Consider the following 21,018-nt stretch of genomic DNA (forward strand, 5'->3'; position numbering starts at 1 on the left):
TTTCTCTTAAAAACATTTGTTCGTTCAAATGCAGGTGCGTGGTGCGTTCGTAATGCTGTTCAATGGCGAATAATCGGTGACGTTTAGAAATCAAGTTATCATAATCTACATGTGATAACATGTTCAAGTTCCGTTTTCAGTTCATTTACTTTGCACTGCGTTTAAATCGGTGTAAACATACGACAGTTGGATACTTGAGAGAACTTTTATATTAATAACATAATTATTTAGTAACGAATCTACTACTTAGACTAATTAAATAAAAGCTGAGGAGAAATCAATTTTGTCACTTGATATTCATCGTAAACACGTTAAATGTATCATAATGAACAAAAATTGAAATAAAAGTTGATGCAAATTATCCGATTCTGGTGAATCTGTGAAGAGAAATCTGCTAATACTAGTTATGAGGTTAGATTCTAGGTTATTTCCATGTTATTTCATAGTATAAATTTGTTGTAGTGGATTTGATTTCTCACAAATCACAAACAAAATATAATACGCCATATAAAATTTTACTAATATTTGGGTTAATTTTTATTTCAAGCAAAGAACCATGGTTGAAATCTCTTCGTGCGATTAACAGTGAAAAATTTAGTAAATAGCAATAAATCATGGATTATGACTATATGTCTTTTCAAAGAGAAAAGGATGTTCACAATAAATGTTATGGTGGAAGATTGTGGTGTATAAAAGTATGTATATACAAATATTTTATGGTATTAAATAATATGTAATTAAATAATTGAAATATTCTTTATGGATACTAAGTATCCTTTAATTGATTTTATGTTATAGGATATATGCGGGATTATATGTGCTATCTTAACCTGGTTGTTAATAATTTATGCAGAGTTTGTAGTAATGGCAGTTATCCTTATTCCCACAATAAATACTTTATACTCTAGTTTAAACACTGCAATATTTCAGTCATTAACTTTCTTGGCTTTTGCATCTCATTTAAGGACAATGTTCACAGATCCAGTAAGACATGAAAACATGGAGCTAGCATATTTGAAACATACTAGTAATATGGCTTAAACATATTTATAGGGTGCTGTTCTGAAAGGAAATGCTACCAAGGAAATGATTGAACAAATGGGATTTAGGGATGGACAAGTCATATTTAAGTGTCCTAAATGTTGTTGTATTAAGCCTGATAGAGCACATCATTGTTCTGTGTGCCAAAGGTAAATTTATAACATTTGTAATATCTTAGTTATGAATACATAGAAAAATTACAGATATTTTAAATATTTTATTTATAGATGTATTAGAAAAATGGATCATCATTGTCCATGGGTTAATAATTGTGTTGGGGAAAATAATCAAAAATATTTTGTACTTTTTACTGTAAGTCTTGCTATACAAATATGCTATACAAGCGATGACATGAAGCATCATCTATATTATGTAATTTATTTTAGTTCTATATAGCAGCAATGTCATTGCATTCTTTATTGCTATGTATACAACAATTTACTACATGCATAAGACAAGAATGGAAAGAATGTTCTACATTTAATCCACCTGCAACAGTGGTACTATTACTTTGCTTGGCATTCGAAGCCCTCTTATTTGCCATTTTCACGGCTGTAATGTTAGGGACACAATTACAAGCAATTTGGAACGATGAAACTGTATGTACACGATAATTAAATAAAAAATTAATTGTAATTTCAAATTGATTACTTATTTATATCATTTTTATAGGGTATTGAGCAACTTAAAAAAGAAGAAGCCAGGTGGGTTCGTAATAGTAGATGGAAATCCATTCAAGCTGTCTTTGGAAGATTTTCGATTGCTTGGTTCTCACCCTTTACTTCTCCTCCAAAAGGAAAGACAAAACAAGATTCTTATTTATATTCCGTGTAACATGCATCCCAGGGATATTTAATATTTGTAAATGTAAAATAATTGTGATGCATCATGAATTCATGTATCAGCAAGGAGAATGTTTATAATCTTGTACCGTTATTTAACATTCTTATTTTATTGCGACGATTTATGAGAGATACTTAAACAAAACGAACATCCAACATATATATTATAATTAAAATTTGTAAACATGTAAGCATATGATAAGGTATGCTTCTTGTAAAGCTTCTTGTATTAAAACATTTTATTATTGATCGTAATAGCGACAGCGCTAAGTTACTTTTTATCCATCAATATCTACGTGTAATACTGGGACTTGTTTATCGTACCAGCATAATTTATACTGTGAAAGTTAATATATATAAAACTATGTGCGATTGTGTATTATATGTGATAAGTAATATGCGGAACATGACATTAAGTTTATCATATCATGAGTTTTAAGTGATTCGAAGAGTTAATGGATCGACGTTTCGCACTGTTTTAAGGAATATATATTGCACATTGTGATAATAACGTACTACTTACATTTGCGAATAATTTATGTGATATGATATGTAACAAAAAAGAAAAGGTTCTATAAGATAAATTTTATTTCTTTCGATTATAAGCATATTATAGTTTAATTACATTTTCTTATTCTTCTATACTGTATTTCTACGACGATACCTGATTTTTTTGTACAGTTTGTACAAATACAATTTCTTACGTCTACCAATACTGTTCTTATTTGTCTTTACATAAATTATGCAGTTTCTTGTTCGTTATCTATTATTTTTTTTCAGCACAAACTTTTTTTTATTTACAAAACCTATGTTCAACGCCAGTGGCGAAGTCCAGGATTGCACGTTTTCCAATTCTGTCGGCTTCCGTTTCTGCAGGCCTCGAGGTTGCTCTTGGTCTTCAGGGTGGGGACGCTTGGCAGTGGCAAGGTCGTTAAATGTGTGCAGGTAGAGGAAACGTCTCTCTAAACTGTTGTGTTCAGAGCGGCTTTCACTTTTGCTACGACCACGTTCGGTAAGTTTCAACTATGAAAACTCGTAGTTTAGCAATCTTTTTATGATAGAGAACTTCTTACAGTAGACTTAATATCTCGACTTAAATTCTATATTGAATTTACGTTGTTGTTTCATCCTTTTCTTTCCTCGCGAGCGGTTTCAATCGTTACTGACTCACAGAAAAGTGAAAGTAGATTTTGCAATTACTTACGCTTAGTTTAGTTGAATTAATGACGCGTTAAAGTTAATTAAGCTTTAATTAAATTAATTATGAATATTTTTATCCCTTTGATAATTTCCTGTATCGCGATTTTGTAAACGTCGAAATAGAAGAGTTCAATAAGTAAGATAAATACATCTTTACTTTTAGTTATTAAGGATGCACTATAAACTCTTTTTAATTGTGTGTATAATAAAAGAAAACGGACAAATGTAATGAGAAAGAACACAAACCTGTTGCGTGTTCGTGAAATAAACGACGAATGAGCGCGCAGATCACAATTGGTCAGTTTTTTATCGATTACGTACACTGATCGAAGGAAAGATAAGTAGAAAACACGTACCATCGCGAACAATCAGAAAACAATAGCGTTTAGATATAAAGTATACGGTTACGTATGTTAATTCGATAGAAGTCGTGTAATCTTCTCATCGATGTAGTATCTGTGTTATCCACCTGGAACAAATTAATTGTATACTTTGATCTATGTAAATCTTTCGATCGATCAAGAATAGAACAGAATATATTGTCTCGAAGGAATGTCTCCCGTTGATTCAAGTACCAAATAAATAAATAAATAAATTTGTGAAATCTTTGCAATTACAAAGTTTTCTACGACATTAAAATATGACTCAGTCGGTTGCTTCGTATCGCGGCCGTGTCATTAACAATTATTTCAAATAACTTTAATTATATGATTTAGAGCTTTCGTATCTTTTATAGCGACATAGTTTTCACTTTATACTTAGAACATTCTTCGTCATTTCAGCGCTTTGATCGACATAGAATACAGATCGAAGTATGGCGGCAAACCTTCTTACCTTGTTTACGGTACGTACCTTTACTTCCACTATATCAAGACATTTTAACAATTTATCTTATTATTTCCAATCACTTATTTTAACGAGGTAAAATTATATGAATAAGTGTTTGTTGAGTTATCGAATTTTATGTAATTGTTACTTACATATACTACAAAGTCTCGTCTATTTATGATTCCAGTGTTTTTCTCTTCTAATTTCTTTGGCGTTAAATGGGATGGCTTACGATCCGAACGACAAATCGCTGAAGGATATTCTGTTACCGGAAGGACAATTCGAGGCATTCTACTTGAAAGGGTCGCAGGAGGAAGAACAGAACGCCGTAAGGCCTCCGCATTTACATGGCTCGTTTCATCAGTACAAGAATCCCGCCCTAGTCAGCGCACCGAACAGCGCTGCGTACGGTTTTCGTTTCGATGGAAAGCGCCGTTTCAATTACAGTTAAATTAATCTATCGAGATTTGTAATTGAATATAATGCCACACACAGCGTTCCGTGATATGACTCTATTATCTCTCTATTATCATCTAGTTGTATTATGCATTAGAGAGATGCTATTTATTCAACTGCAGCGACCAAGTTTCTCGATTAGATCTCTCCTTCCTTTTTTTCTTTTTTATTCAGGTATATATTACTACATTGTCGAAACAGTGAAAAAAGCGTAAGTTGTTTCGGAGTATGGCTATGTGTACTTTTACGACTAATTGGGAAAAGTTTAACGATAAACTATCTGTGTGCGTAAGAAACATCACCAACTTCGAAGTCAAATTCTTGGAATTACAGCTATACTTTCGATAATTGAAAATAAATTACTCTTCAATTATATCATGTAGAGAAACGACAATATGTATCAAATTCCGTGATCTACGACAATTTACTGAAATGTAGAACGCACGATTTAATTGGAAATAAAAAAACAAAACCTCTGTACATCGCATTAAATTCAATTATGTACTTCGCAATTTTCCAGTTTTCCCTGTCATCGAGACGTTCTGCGGGACATTTTCCAGAGGACCTTTTTTTTTTTGTTTTATTAAAAACAAGAAATTCTCGGACGCGATCCACATTCATTTTCAACAATTCCTTATTATACCAGTTTTTACTATCTGTCGAGCAATCATCTACACGTCGGCGTACCTCTAATAAACCTTCTTAACAAGTAATTAACTATTTGTTTTTATCCTTCTCTGTTCGATTCACCATTCGTTATGGTTATGGTATTGCGATACGGGTATTTGTTTACTATTTTCTTAGGACAGGTATGCTGCCGCTTTCATTTCTATCAATCGTCGTTTGAAACAGGTATCTCGGGATGCGCGAGCGAGTACTTGAAAGTTTGGCTTTTTATCATTACCATTTCTAAATAACAAACGAATAATACGTTACTTAAATAGAAATACGCGCTTACGTTCGTTCGTCCAATTGAAAATATCTTACACAGGGAAATTCACTTTCATTGAAATACTCTGTTCAGTGGTGGAATTTGAGAGAATGCAATGAAATAATTTATAATTTATGAGCACACCGTCGCTTTATATATATAAATGAAAAAGAAAAGCAATTTATTATCGTCGTTAACTATAGTGCGTCTGCTCACGGTTCTTTCGCGAAACTACTGTTCGCGATTCCGTACTACCTTACCTTTTGTGAAACAGGGATTCTTTCGTCAATTTATTTTTTCGTTGTAATTGTAAAATAGTACGTTCGATATTTTTCTCACAGAAATTACAAGGCGATTTCAAAACAATTTTTTATCCTTAGCATTCCTGACGACCTTGTTCTTTATGAGGCAGAGATCTTTCTTGTAATTTGCATTTTTCTTTTCTTCATAAGCAAATCCTCATTTTGCCACTTTATTTTTCACGGAAACGGAGATCTTTCCCTATTTAATAAGACACACAAATTTAAAAGTAACCAAATCTAAATTTCGTAAACGCTTCGTGGTTCGAAAAATTTGTTAATTATCATCGCGCGTGTCTTATGGTTGCAAAGTGGTAGCGTGTGATGCGCACCAATTCCTGGTGAGTCGGCACGAAACAGGTAGGATTTGTTGTACACTTGTATTTTTTTCTCGTTGTTTTTCTTTCATTCAAGAGAAAATCACTGGCTTTAATACCACGCACATACGCAAAACAATGTTGTCAGATCCAGTTTAGCGCTGGCGTACAAGCGGGTCCGGGGAGGCTTTAAAAGACGTTGCCGATGGACAGACGTCCCCATACTAGGATCGGTGAAGTGATCTAGTGGGACGTGGTATACCATCAACGACATGAAGATCGCACGTGTGATTACGGTGAGTGGATCGATGCGCGCTATGCACAACACGAAGATGACGGCGCTGCGATTATTTCGATTTTTTCAAAAGGAATCAATAAAAATACGATCAATGAAAAATTAGTGGAAGATAATAGAAAGTGAAAGAATGTTTTTTTAACTTGGACAAAAATGATCTGTAATATCATTGAGATTTACTTTGAATTCGTCTAACGATATTCGTGATGTGGTTGTGATATGATAGAGTGTACTACTTAAAAATGCAAACTCGTTTTATCAATATCGTCTTATGAAGAAAATATGAAGAAAAGAAATGATTAATGACTAGAAGTATAAAGTTGACGGGTTTTTTATTTTATTTCCATGATTGCAGATCTGCGTCGTATTGATATCGATGTTCCTCGATGCAGAAGCCGTGCGTTCCAAAAGGTACGTTTTCTCTATGAACTGTATCATATACAGGGTGGTTGGTAACTGGTGGTACAAGCGGAAAGGGGGTGATTCTACGCGAAAAAAGAAGTCGAAAATATAGAATAAAAAAATTTTTTCTTTTTTTTTTTAATTTTTCCATCGAGACAACGATCTACAGTGAGATCCGTTATAACGAGACGCGACAAAGTGCACGCGTACCGAGCGAAAATTCAAAGTCGATTTTCTCGAAAGCAAAGCCTCAAACGAAAAATTTGTATTCTATATTTTTGACTTTCTTTTTCGCGTAGAATCACCCCCTTGTACCACCAGTTACCAACCACCCTGTAGGTAGGTATCAAAACAAATTAAAAAGATAATAACGTAGAAAATTTTATTTGAAATTTAGGCGATCGCAACCAAAGGATCACTTGCCGCAGTCCAAATACCAAAATGGCACCAACACCAACGAAATATTCACTACCTCTCGACCAGAAGCTCCAAGACCAGAAATGACCCGCAACCAACAAACGTTGCATACAAATATTCCCCTAGGTGCAAAGAAGAAGACCCTGACAGTTCGCACAGATCGTTCGAAGCCATCGCGATCACGTGGTGTAAATCGATACAAAGCAAATCGACGTAGAAGGCAGCTTCAACATTCTGGCGCAAAATCCGGCGTTCATACGGGACGATCGTACGACGTCAAGGAGAACTATATCGAAAACCAGCAAATAGAAACTGTGCAAGGACCTGCGGAAGCTTTCGACGAAGGAGCAGTTCGCATCGAGCCCGTATACAGGGTGACGAAGAATAGAAACATATTGGATTCGATCGTGGATATAGTTAAAAAAATAGTCGATCCTCCAAAACCATTGGGTCCCCTCGTTGGACCGTTCAATTTCCCAGGAATAGGTGATAAGGTGTATATACGACTTCTGGAACCATTAAATTCCAATCATCTGATGATACGATTGATAACCCATTTACCGGCTACAGAAATCGAGTCGACGTTTGATAAAAATATTCTTCCACCCACTGAAATAATAGAACACCCTGAGGTCTCGATAATCAGCCACGAATCACTTCCCCTGTCTAAGGAAGGATTGATCGGCTCGTATGAGCATCATCATAGTGACGTTCATTCGATCTCTTCGGATAGTCTGTTGTCTTCTAGCGACAACGTTGTTCAAGTTTCAAAACCATCGAACGCTCACGTTCAAAACGTTGGACGCACGAATGGTTACACTTCAGGGAATCGCAACTTTAGGACGTATAAACTGAATTTCAAACATGGGAACGTACACGGTGTCCAGAAACTCGGACATCATAAAAGACACCCATCTTTGGTTTCACCGTCGAGGAACAATCATGTGAATTCTGTTTCTCCTTTCAAGCTACCTGATCAAGCAAATAAGACGCAAGGTAGTCAGCGAGCAACTGGTTTCCAAGGTTCGGTCGATCACGTGTACCCATACTATCCATCGCTAAACGAATCTAATAACGAACATTCGAAACTGCTGACCATCGATTTCCAGCAATTGCAGACTCCGATAAACGTTTCAGTCTCGGAGCACGCAACTTATAGTAATCCAACCACTTCGTACGACAGGTTTCCAAATGTCGAAACCTTCACGAGTCCGCGAATTCCAACTTCGATCAATCAAGAACGTCAATCGAAGAATAATTCTAAAGGGTCTACCGAAGATGGTCCGAAATATAGCATCGAGTTTGCAAGTAAGAACATGAGGTATCTTAATCTGGACGGAAGCGTGGAGCCCGCCATTAAGAATAGCAACGATGAAGGTTTCAAGCCAATGGAGCTGAGCCCTGTTCACTCGAAAGTACCCAGATCCGTCGATCCTCATTGGAAGGTTCGCAAGGGAATAAACGTACGACCGAGCGAAGCGATTGAATCATCGACGAGTAAAGCAAATCACGGAGGATTGCAAAAGAGAAGCGTCGGTAACGGTGACGCGTTTTTAGAGACGATTCGGAACTTAAACGACGATAGGATGAATTATTTAAATACACGGCCACGGCCAAGACCGCGAAAAAGTCGACGAAGCCGAAGTGTTGCTCGCAAGAATAAAGAGATATAAGAATAATAAAATAAGAATGCGAAGTCTGGTTCCGATGAACAACATGAAAACGGGTAGAAGATAAATAATTCAGCGAGCAGCGTGAAATCCGCGTCGAGAAACGGATCGATGGACAATTTGAAGTCGTTGCAGTTGCTCAGGATTTAACCGTTCTGGAGAAATTCGACGAAGATGTGGAAAATCTGAGTTTAAGCATATCGTGATCGTTTCTAATTGATCTTTACCGCTTTTTTTTCAATTTGTCTATTTTATACTATATTATCTCAACTGTGATTGCGTTGTCGAGGAAGGAAGAAAAAGCAGATATTTTATTATTTTCAATTTACATATGTACATTTGTTATGCTTCCTTTGGTCAAGTATACTAGGCTAATTTATGATACTCAAGTGTAACTCGAACGAATATGTTTTTGTTTGATTAAAATGTTATCGAATAACTAATTTTTCATATCGTTTTGTATTTATTGAAACTCGTTAGTCTTAAGAAACTGCTGCACTGTTTTAGATAATTGGCAAATCGTCTTTTTTTCATAAATATACAGCACGGGATAGATATTAAGGTTGAATTATAAGATTTTTGTTGCTTGCTCCGATTTATTTGGAACGTGAAATTCCTGAAATATTGAACGTGATAAATTAACGTGCTCTGATTATTTTAAACAGTACATCCGTTTAGCGAGTAGTACTTATAAATAGGAAAACGTAGGAAAATTCAAACCATCCTCAAACCAAAAGAAACGATCGTTCTAAGAGATCTTCGAGGCTATAAAATCGTACAAAAATTGTAATAATTCACACGTGTTTCACGCGTTATCCCTTATCCCGTAGTTCTTATCTTAATTTCCATCGTTGCGTTGATTATTTCACGAACAATTACACGCAACATAAAAGTAAATATTCTGTTTTGTTTCTTTCACTTTCCATCTTACGAACGATTTTCACTTTTAATTGGCGAGCTGCACATGTAAATTAATTGAACGCGTTGAAAAGCTTTTCCAACAGTCTTAATAGCGTATTCTTTCACGGTGTAGCCACGGTTGCATTCAATTCAAATAATTTATGCGTGACCTGTTCGAAAGCGAGACTGTTTTTGCCTAATTCATGGTCATGCTGGAACGATGAATCGCTATTATAGATTACTTAAAATCACTTTCTTCGTACGTTGATCCTCGATTATTTTATACAAATATATCTTCGATACATCGTAATAATCTTTGCTCGCGAGAAGCTAGAAAAACGAAAGTAGTGCATTAATTACCTAAGACACCTAATCGCTACATCGGCACGCGATACACATTGTGATAGACGCTACGTCTATGTCGTGACTCGTTACGTTCGAAAGCAAAGTCCAAAACGAGATAAGATTAATGTGCTTACGCAAAATTATCGCGAAAAACATTCGATTAAGTACATTAATCGTTTAGCTCGTATACATAATTAATGCGATGACGCGCCGTTCTCGCGCGTTTCTCCATTCACGTCAAGCGTGTAATGTCTACATTTTCCTTCCTTTATGTATATTTTCAGTTTACCGTGTCCATTTATCTACATCGTTCATCTATTTTCAAATATTTTGGACGCAATCAAATTCCTCTCAGTTAATGGAGAAATTTCGAAGCGTTAGAATCACGGAATGATGGTTCGTTTGAGAACGTAATAAAAATGCTATAAAAATATAACAGTTATTCAGGCTCGAGATAATTACAATTAACAACATTATATGTATGTTCTTACGTGTTTCCTCTCCATTCTTATTAACGATCTCTGCTCGTTAACTGGACGTGCGTGCAGTACGAGTCGAACAGTTGATTCTCGGTTGGGTGCGGCCGGAGGAAGTGCAGTAGATTCCGCTGTTTCCTAGATGCGGTCAGTTCTTCCATCACTTCTGAGCGGTTAGAAACTCTCTGATCACCCGCAGAGGTTTTTTTGCTTGGAGACGAGTAGTTATTTGGTTTCTTGGAAGCAATTATTGCCGCGTTTCGTGACGTGTGATTCTTCAGTGATTCGATATTTGAATAGAGACGCTAATAAGATTCAAATGGTAATATAGTTGTTGCCTATTAGTTTCTAGAAAAGAACGACTTTATTGCACTGTAATATTCTCTAGTAAAAAGGAAAATTATTATAATTGCTTTTATCTGTAACTTTTTTAATTAAATTGCACTTCGTTGAAGATAATAATAGCGTCATACTGTAGTTTGTCATACAGATAAGTTTCTCCTAATCCACATCTTCTCATCCTCTAACATACAATTAAAAAATCTTTCTTAAATTCAGTCAAATTCTAATCTAATCGTTTCAATTACAAAGTGCGTGCAACAGGTTTGCTGACAAAACAACACGAATAAAGTCTGTAATTAAAATTAATTTTAGTAAGAAATTGCAGCGATCATAGCTCGTTCAACATAATTACAAGAATTCCAAACACCGTGATGCGTATCGCGTGCCAAACGCAGACCTGTTGATTCTTTGGAATAGCAACCAGTTACATGGCTGGCTCGCATGATAACAAGTGTAAACAGCGATGTCTTGTTTAGTGAAAAGCAAAGAAATGAAAAGATAGACGTTAGAACACGATGGCTGGGATCCCTGCACGTTGGGCGGAGTTTCTCGCTACATTTTATGCTTCGACTGATTCGCCTCGCTAATTTCAGCTGCATGTATATAAACGTTAGATTTGTTACGATCACGAGCAGAAAGTGTTTGCTTCTCAAAGCGTCTTCGAAGCGAGCGGTATAAAGTGACGAGTTTTCTCAGAATGAGAGCAAAGCTTTTGGTACGGAAAGACATCATTTTGTTTTCGTAGTTTCATATTTTTAAAGGAACTGAACCAGAAGTTACACCGATTAACTCTATCAAGTTCAATCATTTAGTTTCGAAGAAGATAAACACTGATCGTTTGTAAACTTTGGGAAATTTGTAAAAAATGAAATTAATTAATTTCACCGCTGAATGGTTCGGGTTAAGTTTCGATTCGCGAAGGATTTCATTTGTAAAATTCGTATCCTTTTGTTTTAGTATGCCGTTGCTTTACTGGTTTTGTTGGTGTCGCTGCAACAACCAGCTGAGCCGTGAGTATTTGAATTAACATTATTTTATTAAGTGCAGTTATATCGACAGGACGCATAGTAATTCTTCTATGTTTTCGTGTAATAGGAAAAAGGTGATCATCCATATCCCCTATCGAATAAAGAACATAAAGCACACGCATACGATCTACAAAGTCGTGCCGCATTATCACGAAGATACGAAGGAGGATATAGAAGAAGACGATAAACATTATTAGAAATAAGCGGATAATATAATATATAATATAATACAAATAGATGTAAATTACAACCCAACGAGTAGTTAATAGAGCCTACAAGTCATGTTCAAACAGTATTCTATGTGTAACGAGTTTATTTAAATACGAAGTTAAGCTGGGAACAAATTTTGTAAATTTGCACGTTAAAAGCTCGCAAATTTCTTTGTACACAATAAGAGAAAATATACAAAGAATTAGAAACTAAATATTCGAAGAAGATAAGGTCACTTTTTATGTCAACAAAGGAAAGATGTTGAAGAATTCATAATAGGATAAAGAATTTATGAGGAATCAATAAAGAAGTTTATTTCCAAAAACATATTTCTTCGCTATTTCTTTCATTAATGTATATCTGTCATAAATAACTAATAAATAAGGAAAAAGATAAAGAAGCGACCGCGGTGCAATCACAGGCATCAGCGACCGCGTTTCTTAAGCAACAACGGATTACCGGCGCGGCAATGAACTTCCACGGTCACGTTTTTCCAGGGCGTGTCATTCGAAGCGGATTGGCAGACGGAGCATATCTCAACTAGACGGCGAAAGTGCTCGATGGTCCGTGAAATTTCGATGACAATTTTGCGGTTCCACTGTACTCGTTACGATAGAGGGTGGGATATAAAAGAGGAGCATTCTCTACGACGTCAAACGATGTTGAAACGTTGATCCTGACGTTCGACGCTTATCCTCTTTGATAGAAACCATGGTAATGAAAGAATTAGTGATTACAGTGGTGTTGTATATAGAACGCTGTGCAAATATTTGGTGTTAGAATTTTGAAAATTTTTGATAAAATTGCCGCCGAATTTTATAGTTCTGTAATTGCTTTTTTCGAATAACGTGTCACCGTGTCGAATACTGTCATTCATTTTGTTCTATATTCTATTTTTCAAATATATATTCTATATTCTATATTCCAAATATCCTATGTTTTAAATATTCTTTATTCCACAAAAGAAGATTTACATAATTCACATAACAGGACTGCAATTTTTACGTCTTATTAACGTTATTAGCCGTTTCTTCTTTCTCCAGCAGATCTTCAAATACCTATGCCTTCTTCTATTAAACCAAATCGCGATCTACGGAGTATCCTCCAAGCAGTAAGTAACTATGAAAACTGCAGCAAAAGATTTATTAAGATCGTTGAATGTTCGAGATCGAACAGTCGCACCGTCAGCGTACCCCGCTTTCTCTGACGAAAACGAGCGTCTGTTCACGAGGCTTGCACTCTCGTTTTCACAGCAGTCGCGCTCATTCCCTTTCGCTTATTTGCAGTGTACACCTGAAGATTCTCGTGCCAGATCTGATCAACCACCACACGCACACGAGGACCGTTCTCTTCCATGTTCACGTGCCAACGCCGAAGAAGCCGAAAACTCACAAGAATCACAGGACTCACCACGCGAGTTGGAGTTCGTGGAAGTACGGGCGTCATCACGATTTGAAGGACGAGCACGAGGAGGAACTTGACCACGAGAACCATCACGAGGATCACGAAGAGAAATTGAACGAGAAATGGCCGAAGAATCACAAACGAGACAGACAAAAGTATTTTCCTGTGTACGACCATCACAAAGACTCTTATCATCCGCCGTCTTACGTGGAAGATAACGACTTGAAGGATCATGGCGAAGATACTTACGCGGTTCACGAGGACGTGAATGATATACCCCCAAATACCGAGTCTCTTAGTTATAATTATGAAGAGGGGTACAAAAAGGGTTTAGAAACGGTAACTGGACACGTTCGATCTGGTCAGATGCACAAGTTTCACGACGATCAACACGAAGAACAGGGTGATATCGAGAACGATGGGTTTAAAGAGGAGTTCGAAACCAAAACGGACGCTGGGAGATATTTGGTGGATGATGTAGAATACGAGAATACTAGGGATAAACGCGATCATCGTCGAAGATCTAGGAAAAGGATCCATAAAACACCGACGAATTCCAGTCGCGGAACGAAAAACGATAGTAAAACGTAGAACGTTGGAACGGTATTAAATGTGCAGACGCATGTATGTGTAATGTGATTTTGTAGATACGTGATTTCTGGATGTTTGTTCTAATTTCTGTTTGTAAGTTTTGGTCGTTGTATAGTTGTAATAAATAATAAGTAAGACAGGAAATAAAAAGGTGGCGATATTTCAGGTACACACGCAATTTAATTAACTTTCTCGCGACGTAACTATACATAGATCATTCGTGCCGCGGTAGACAATAGATAAAACAATATTACAAACAAATAAACGAGTAACAAATATTTACATTAACATTACGAACGATGTGACAACAGATTAATGAGAGACTAGGACGAGAGGTAAGGGGGCAGGGCGATAAAGTGTCGATCAGCATTCCCCGAAGAACACCAGTCAAGAAACAAAAATAACAGTAATAAAAGACATAAAATCTCTCGGAAGAAATATCTATCTCTTCAGAACTATCTCCCTTAAACGTGAAGAGGTGAAAGTGTCGTGCGATGGGGGGATGCTTGATGGTTTTTTGAAGCGCGGTGACTCGACTTCTTCGATATTCCATACTTTCTAACAGAAGCTTCTCGAAAACAGAAGCTTCTTTTCTAATCGAACATATTCCACGTTTCAGAAAATTATAAACACGTCACCGGTATCCGGTAACTGACTAAAGCTTCAAAAGACTTAACAAATTGATTTTCTTCTTCTCGCAAATGAGATAAAATAAAAGAACCTAACCAAGTACCAAATAAAATAAAATTCGAGTCGAAAGCGCGTTTCGAACAACCAATCGAACTTTTCCAAAGAAAACTACCGTATTCCTCCCAAAATTAGCGCGAGCCACTGGTTAATGGCCGCCCCAGTCTTCGTGACCTCCACCACTGAGACCACCTCCTCCGTATCCACCTCCGAGACCTCCTCCATGGCCGCCACCGAATCCACCGCCACCGTATCCTCCGCCAATGTCGCCACCGCTATATTCGATGTGGCCACCACCTCCACCACCTCCACCGCCGCCACCGCTGCTGTATTCGATGTGGCCACCGCCGAAGTCGCCACCACCGCCCAAATCGTGGCCGCCTCCGATATCACCACCGTAACCACCACCGCCGCCGTGACCTCCCAAATCTATCGGATGACCCACGGTGTAGCCTAGAACTTCGTACTTGTCACCACCTCCACCGCCATGGTGGATGTGTTTCGTGATGGTGTGCGTGTGATGAATCGTCTTGATCTTGTAGGGCACGTGAATTACCACATGGTCGCTGAAAATGTTTTTAGGATGATTAGATTTGTATCGTTTCGTCTGTTCGTATTCTTTTTAATGACAGATTTTAACGAAAGCGATGATGGTTTTCCATTCTTAATAGTGGCTTCAAAAGAATTATTTGGCAGTATCGTTTAAATGACTAAGATTTATATTCTTTCAGTAGAAATGGTGGATCTTTATGGAAAGCGACGTCGGTTTCCAATTTCTTGACCCTGATGGTTCCAGGAAGATTCTTTAAACTGATGGTTAAAGCGATGTTATTAAAAGTCCATTAAGGAGAATTTCAGAGTCTGCTCGTGTCATGGAATCAAGAAAATGGTTAGTTTCTACGAATTAGTCCGAGTGATTCGGTAAAAATGAACGGTTCCAGTACGACGAACATCACGGACGCGTTCATTCTTTGTCTTTGTTATTCTTAATTAAGATCATTTACCAAAGTCAAATGTAAAATACGTTTTAATCAGTTATACCGTAATTTTACAAAAATAGGTAAATATCGAAATATTTGTTCAGAAACTAGCTACTATTCAATTAGTCTCAGTCGCAGACTGCTAATTCGAATGTCGCCTCGATACGGACGATTATGCGTGTAATAGCTCGGAAACATCGGCTTCCTGAGTCGTTCAATGGGCAAGAATGAATTCGTTCGACCAGTCTCTTTTACGTTCGATAATTCTCGAGGAAAATTGACCGTCGATAAGCAAAGAACCGTGGAGAAAGTCGATACGCGTGGGTCGAGTCACGGTTCGTTAAACGTATTCCAATTTATAGTGATTTACAGACGCATGTATTTCCGCGTGACTATAGAACGATCCAACATCTGTGTACGCTATTTTCTACAGGGATAAAGCAAACTTACTGTCCACCGTGCTGTCCTCCTGCTGAAGCCAAGTGGAGCAACGAGGCAACCACAAAGACGGCCTGCAAAGAGAGACAATTCAATTAGTACCAGCGTCTTAGAATGCTACTACAAACATGCAAAGTTTTCAAGAGTTTCGAAATCGAGAGAAATTTCAGTGAATTCAGGTTGTTGCAAACGTCTTTCTGCAGTGTTACTATATGAAATGACGATATTTGCATATAGAAACTCGATTGCGTGAAATTTGTCTAAAGCGATCTTGTAATTTCCAATGTGTCAAGTTGTTGGAACTTCTAATTGACAATTACCATATATAACAGTAATTCTCTCAAACTGAACTGAATACTATCGGGAGAATTTTCTCGCTTGTCTATCGATAATATTAAGAAGATATTTTCTCCGATGCAACGTGAGTGTATCAAAATGCAAGATTAACAATCGACGATATTGACCGTGAAAATTGCTATGCACATGTGGATAATTCAGAAAAGCTTAGATTAGGATAAATTTAGCAAAAATTCTCTACTACCAAGAATTCTTCTATGGTAGAGAAACTTCTAAAAAAAAAAAAAAAAAAAAACAAAGTACTATTCGTTACTATCCAAATCGAGAAAAGGGCACAAGATTCTAACGATACTGAAGATCCACCCTACGGGTGAACTTACCGCGAGCTTGATCATCGTGTTGCGCCCTCGAGCACCTGTTTCGTTTGTTTAACCGTAAAATAATCAGCTCTGGAGTATAAGCAGAGGAAGAAGTATCAAGTAGACAACGCTCGACGAAGGCTACAGGAGCCAACTACCGGTTCCTTCCTTGCGATACAGTTGGCGGTTTCAACCGCGGTTTTGATCTGCTGTTGGTCGTGCACACGCTCGCTGCTTTTATACATGTACGTGATTGGAGTTGGATAAGAATGAAAGGGAATCTTTCGCAGCCGTAAAGCCGGTGCACGTGAAAGGTGCCGGCTAATAGAGAAGCCGTGGCAAAAAGCGGAGGACCAGAGCAGCCCCTCCACCTGCTAGCTTACCCTTCACCTCGATCTCATCGTTTTGTTCGTTTCCTCTTTTTCATAGTAGAGTTACACGTTCCGATCCGTTCCGATCTGTTCCAATCTGCTCCTCTCCTCTCTTCACCTCGCTCTCTTCTTCTCTATCGCCACCGTTATATTCTTGTTCTGTGGTCTTTTTAATGAAAGCTGGACTTGGCCGGGTGAACGGCCAAGATCAAGATCAGCGTCGTAATACGAGGTGGGTGCTCTCGCGGTTCGTTTCACTCGTCTCTGGCGTCTGGGAACGACGATATCGACGCCTAGCACGATGTTTCTGTTTGTCACTTTTTACACGCAGTTGCTATTAGACACAATCGCGAGCAGTGGTTACGGATGGTCACGATCAGACGGACGCGCGGTTTGGGTTACGCGAGAAACGTTTTTTGACGTTTTCCAAGATTCTGTAGAAATCGCTTCTTTAACTTCTTTTTGAATTGGATAACTTTTTTTTTCAATGTTAGTTTGTGGGATTTTGATGGAGCTTTTGGTAAACTGGAGAAGTTTTCTAGACGAGCTTCGACTGAACTTTGGGGTGCAGTTTGTCGGGTTTCGCTTAGGCGGACTGAAAATCGCAGCGATGTAAGTGAAGATTTTGAGAATTTGATTTCGATCAGGTATTTTAACTTTTAAACCTATCTTTAGTTTCTTTAGTTTCGTTGCATATAACGCGATATTATATAACATGGCCCTGGAATCTAAAGCTTTGAATTCTGAGAGGATCTATGTCCTAGAATTTCAAACTCTTCTTTTCATTTCTTTCGTTTTTTCCAAATTTCGAAGTATTCGAGTTTAGAAGTCGCTTTGATATGTACATCTATAGTAAAGGTATAGACGCGTGCAGTGAACGTGTTGAACAATGTTGCAGGAAACACCATCGCGTCATCAAAGTGAAACCTGCTTATCGATTTCGTTTTTAACAAATCGGAGGAATGCTGGGTCAACGAACTATCCGTCGTCATAATACAATTGCTTGCGATAATCTTTTGTTGCGATAATCACTGTTGTTCAAGATCGTCTTGAAAGCATCGTCCTATCTCCAGATATCAGTCTGCAATTAATTGCATCTGCTATTAACAACCTAGCTACGTGTCAGTTGTATCAAATTGTATCGAGATTTTGAAAGTTGGATCAAAGAGCAGTATTTTAACGACTCCGTAGGATCGTTAGGTTTTCGACGTCAGATTTATTCTTTGTTTAATCTTATTCCATACAGCAGTTTAATGCAGTTAATTAGCAGCTTAATTAACGTCAGACCAGACTTCACTTAGACGATACTTTCTATGTATTTGCATAATAAGAATCAAACCTGAAGCTCGCACGTTTAATGTCAAACATTCGAGTGTTCTGCGTTTGGCGAAATAAGATGCAAGCGTTTAACGTTTCATTTAAAGTTGAATTTTCATAGGCGACTATTTGGCCGGTAGAACGACTAATGAAAGACATCCGATTCTTTCCCGTTCTTTATCCTCCTGTCAACGTATAAAACGTGGCGCGTGTTCAAGAACACATTGCGTGGCTTAGCTGGTTAAGTTGATGAAAGACGTGTCATCGTAAATTATCGAGTAGGAGCTGTGACGCCTTTCGAAATATTACGTGTACACGTCTCGCGTCGTAGTGTTATTACGGTGGCAATTTAGCTGGTATTCGTTGTAATATATTGTAAACTTGATCTTAAACTTGATCCTGTGAGATGATGTCTATCGCGTGAATAACTTTGAGGCAAGAATATACAGCTAGCGTGACTAATATAGCGAGCTCGTATAGACAGCATGATCCTTTATTAAATTCTAAGTGCTACTTAAATTTGTTCACTTCTAAATTCCACAATTCGGTTAACGAAACAAACTATTTATTAATCAATGTCTAACGATATACAGAATGTCTCATTAAATTCTAATTGCTTAAATGTACTGCCAATATGCTGCCATTAATTCTCTTCCATCGTTTCAAGAATTCGATAGAATTCTATCTATCGACAATGTGATCTAAACTAAAATCTATACTGTATACCGAGATTGAAAGGTAAATGCATCGTAGACAGGAGAAAAGAATCTCCTTCCCCGAACTACTCGTGATTTCTATTCTCTGCGATGGCATCGTTTCACCAGAATCGAGGTGTACCCTTTCACGAAACCGATCCGTTCAATCGTCCAAGAGGATCCAGGGGGAAGATCCATAGAAATCGTGGCCGTAAGACGATCCATAGTTCTAGGATCGTGTGTACCGTACGCCAGACTATAGGAGAAAGGGAAACCGATCGCCTCGCCTTGTAAAACGTCCATACTCGGCTGGACCGAATTGCGCGTGCATTCCAACGATAGACCGGGCGAAAACAAAAACGAGCAACGCGTTACCCTTTTTTAACGCGGATCGCGAAACCGTGACAGTGAACTCTCTACTCGAGGAATTTCATTCTAGCCAGGTGAGTTAGGCATGGGCGTGAATATGGGTCCGATACGATCGGTGATATCTCGATGGCTGACAGAAATTTTACAAATGACGAAAGATGGTGGAAAATAGTGTTCAGTGTATTTGAGGGAACAGGGGTTTGTTTATGAAGCATTGGCAGCAAAATCGTAATTTTTTGTTTGTTTGCATGGGAAGTTTCAAAAAAGTTTCCGACTATAGCGTCTTTACCTGACTATGACCATAAGAACTATTGTATTATACAATGTAAAATTGTTCGTTTTAAGTAGCTTGTGTGTCAGAAAAACAGAGAAAGTGTGAAGTGTAATTTGAGAACTCCGTGAGCAGAATAATAATAAATAATGATAGTACAAAGAAGAAAATTATAGGCATAAGGAATGATCACGAACCAAAATCCACAAAATGATTTCCGGATGAAACGATTACTCAATGTTTACTCGGATTTTGTTTTCGTTTCCTCTTTATAAATATAGTCAAGTATATTAAGAATCAGCGTGCAAGTCGTAGACCTTCAGATTCCAATAAATTATCAATTAACAATCAACGACAAGCTAGAACAATTTATGCTCGATTATTTTATACAAGTTTCGAAAACGAAAAGCCTGCGAATCAAGTAGAGCATTGTAAGAATGTCAATTTTGATATAAATATCAAACAAAATAGACACCCTAATTTTACTACCAGCAACTAAGAAATAAAAAAGAAATATTTTGCAAGGAAATTACCACGCAATCGGTAGGTAATTTAGAATAAAAAATCTACCAATTATATGCCAATTGTCCAGTGACAAAACTTCCTTCAGCGTTTCACAGAGTTTAGATTCTACTTTATTCACCATTTCCTCGTTTCCTCCCTGTTCCGTTTTTCTTGACGTAATAAACCGTAATTAAGCATAAAATTCAAGCGAAACCTCCAAGTAATAATACGCTTGTCATACCACACCGTGTGAAACCAGGAAGTTCTTCCCCCTCTGACTCACAGTGAGCTCTTTAAGCAGCGTTGTTACTTTTATTGGATTTCTAATAACTCTGTCCGAGTCGATCGTTCGTCGAGACCGATAGAAAGCGATAGTATCGGCCTCGAGGACCTTGATCTTCGTTCGATCGTTAAGCGGTCATCCGCGAAGCGATAAAATATTTCGCCCGATGGAATTCACCAAGATCGATCGCAATTTCGCGTTCCACGCTACCACGATCCTTAAAGTATTTGTGGAAGGATCGCGCCTGTATTTGTAGGTATGTATATTTTATAGCGCAACGATTTCTTAGATTTCTTAGATTTCTCTGTTGCAAACAGCGTTACTCTCACCGCGAAATTTATATCTAGCTATGGAGTAACTTTGGAACGAAGAATTCTAGCGGATGATTCTCCACTTTCGTGCTTGTTAAATTGCGATCGCGTACGATCAAATGCAATTTATTTTCTTTTTCTT

General features: G+C 37.5%; 6 protein-coding genes across 7 annotated transcripts; 5 read left to right on the top strand and 1 right to left on the bottom strand.

Moving 5' to 3' along the window:
- The first annotated feature begins 288 nt into the window (after positions 1–288).
- Positions 289–2,138, top strand: LOC117204345 (palmitoyltransferase ZDHHC3). Its single transcript, XM_033441633.1, has 7 exons — positions 289–411; positions 548–695; positions 799–984; positions 1,054–1,190; positions 1,269–1,353; positions 1,428–1,640; positions 1,714–2,138. Exons 2-7 carry the CDS (start codon positions 615–617, stop codon positions 1,873–1,875), a joined length of 864 nt encoding a protein of 287 aa, XP_033297524.1. The 5' UTR covers positions 289–411; positions 548–614; the 3' UTR covers positions 1,876–2,138.
- A 610-nt stretch (positions 2,139–2,748) lies between these two features.
- LOC117204348 lies at positions 2,749–4,834 on the top strand. The gene is made up of 3 exons (XM_033441636.1): positions 2,749–2,895; positions 3,866–3,927; positions 4,099–4,834. Exons 2-3 carry the CDS (start codon positions 3,898–3,900, stop codon positions 4,360–4,362), a joined length of 294 nt encoding a protein of 97 aa, XP_033297527.1. The 5' UTR covers positions 2,749–2,895; positions 3,866–3,897; the 3' UTR covers positions 4,363–4,834.
- A 1,272-nt stretch (positions 4,835–6,106) lies between these two features.
- Positions 6,107–8,705, top strand: LOC117204342. Its single transcript, XM_033441631.1, has 3 exons — positions 6,107–6,210; positions 6,565–6,620; positions 7,009–8,705. Exons 1-3 carry the CDS (start codon positions 6,187–6,189, stop codon positions 8,699–8,701), a joined length of 1,773 nt encoding a protein of 590 aa, XP_033297522.1. The 5' UTR covers positions 6,107–6,186; the 3' UTR covers positions 8,702–8,705.
- A 1,911-nt stretch (positions 8,706–10,616) lies between these two features.
- On the top strand, positions 10,617–12,324 carry LOC117204349. Of its 2 annotated transcripts, none has more exons than XM_033441638.1 (3): positions 10,617–10,741; positions 11,719–11,771; positions 11,857–12,324. In XM_033441638.1, exons 1-3 carry the CDS (start codon positions 10,739–10,741, stop codon positions 11,984–11,986), a joined length of 186 nt encoding a protein of 61 aa, XP_033297529.1. In that variant the 5' UTR covers positions 10,617–10,738; the 3' UTR covers positions 11,987–12,324. The 2 variants fall into 2 exon arrangements, with proteins under 2 accessions (XP_033297529.1, XP_033297528.1); XM_033441637.1 differs by lacking the exon at positions 10,617–10,741 and adding an exon at positions 11,069–11,476.
- A 92-nt stretch (positions 12,325–12,416) lies between these two features.
- On the top strand, positions 12,417–14,562 carry LOC117204346. Its single transcript, XM_033441634.1, has 3 exons — positions 12,417–12,713; positions 13,046–13,110; positions 13,286–14,562. Exons 1-3 carry the CDS (start codon positions 12,711–12,713, stop codon positions 13,992–13,994), a joined length of 777 nt encoding a protein of 258 aa, XP_033297525.1. The 5' UTR covers positions 12,417–12,710; the 3' UTR covers positions 13,995–14,562.
- A 173-nt stretch (positions 14,563–14,735) lies between these two features.
- Positions 14,736–17,063, bottom strand: LOC117204496 (ctenidin-3-like). Its single transcript, XM_033441952.1, has 3 exons — positions 16,777–17,063; positions 16,112–16,173; positions 14,736–15,247 (listed from the first exon to the last, which is right to left on the bottom strand). The coding sequence occupies exons 1-3, from the start codon at positions 16,789–16,791 to the stop codon at positions 14,830–14,832; spliced, it is 495 nt and encodes a 164-aa protein (XP_033297843.1). The 5' UTR covers positions 16,792–17,063; the 3' UTR covers positions 14,736–14,829.
- Between the last annotated feature and the right edge of the window lie 3,955 nt (positions 17,064–21,018).

Source organism: Bombus bifarius, unplaced genomic scaffold (genome assembly GCF_011952205.1).
Source record: "Bombus bifarius isolate JDL3187 unplaced genomic scaffold, Bbif_JDL3187 scf7180000007978, whole genome shotgun sequence".
Classification (NCBI taxonomy): domain Eukaryota; kingdom Metazoa; phylum Arthropoda; class Insecta; order Hymenoptera; family Apidae; genus Bombus; species Bombus bifarius.

What these genes read in the sequence shown, in the direction of transcription:
- LOC117204346 (XM_033441634.1), top strand. An exon ending in TACGGAGTATCCTCCAAGCA is followed by an intron (nt 13,111 to 13,285) that starts GTAAGTAACTAT and finishes GCTTATTTGCAG; the next exon opens with TGTACACCTGAAGATTCTCG.
- LOC117204345 (XM_033441633.1), top strand. Translation starts at nt 615, where the DNA reads ATGGATTATGACTATATGTCTTTTCAAAGAGAAAAGGATGTTCACAAT. An exon ending in CATTGTTCTGTGTGCCAAAG is followed by an intron (nt 1,191 to 1,268) that starts GTAAATTTATAA and finishes TTTTATTTATAG; the next exon opens with ATGTATTAGAAAAATGGATC. An exon ending in AATATTTTGTACTTTTTACT is followed by an intron (nt 1,354 to 1,427) that starts GTAAGTCTTGCT and finishes AATTTATTTTAG; the next exon opens with TTCTATATAGCAGCAATGTC.
- LOC117204342 (XM_033441631.1), top strand. Translation starts at nt 6,187, where the DNA reads ATGAAGATCGCACGTGTGATTACG. An exon ending in AGATCGCACGTGTGATTACG is followed by an intron (nt 6,211 to 6,564) that starts GTGAGTGGATCG and finishes CCATGATTGCAG; the next exon opens with ATCTGCGTCGTATTGATATC. An exon ending in GAAGCCGTGCGTTCCAAAAG is followed by an intron (nt 6,621 to 7,008) that starts GTACGTTTTCTC and finishes TTTGAAATTTAG; the next exon opens with GCGATCGCAACCAAAGGATC.
- LOC117204348 (XM_033441636.1), top strand. Translation starts at nt 3,898, where the DNA reads ATGGCGGCAAACCTTCTTACCTTGTTTACG. An exon ending in ACCTTCTTACCTTGTTTACG is followed by an intron (nt 3,928 to 4,098) that starts GTACGTACCTTT and finishes TTATGATTCCAG; the next exon opens with TGTTTTTCTCTTCTAATTTC.
- LOC117204496 (XM_033441952.1), bottom strand. An exon ending in GGAGGACAGCACGGTGGACA is followed by an intron (nt 15,248 to 16,111) that starts GTAAGTTTGCTT and finishes AAACATTTTCAG; the next exon opens with CGACCATGTGGTAATTCACG.
- LOC117204349 (XM_033441637.1), top strand. An exon ending in CTGCAACAACCAGCTGAGCC is followed by an intron (nt 11,772 to 11,856) that starts GTGAGTATTTGA and finishes TTCGTGTAATAG; the next exon opens with GAAAAAGGTGATCATCCATA.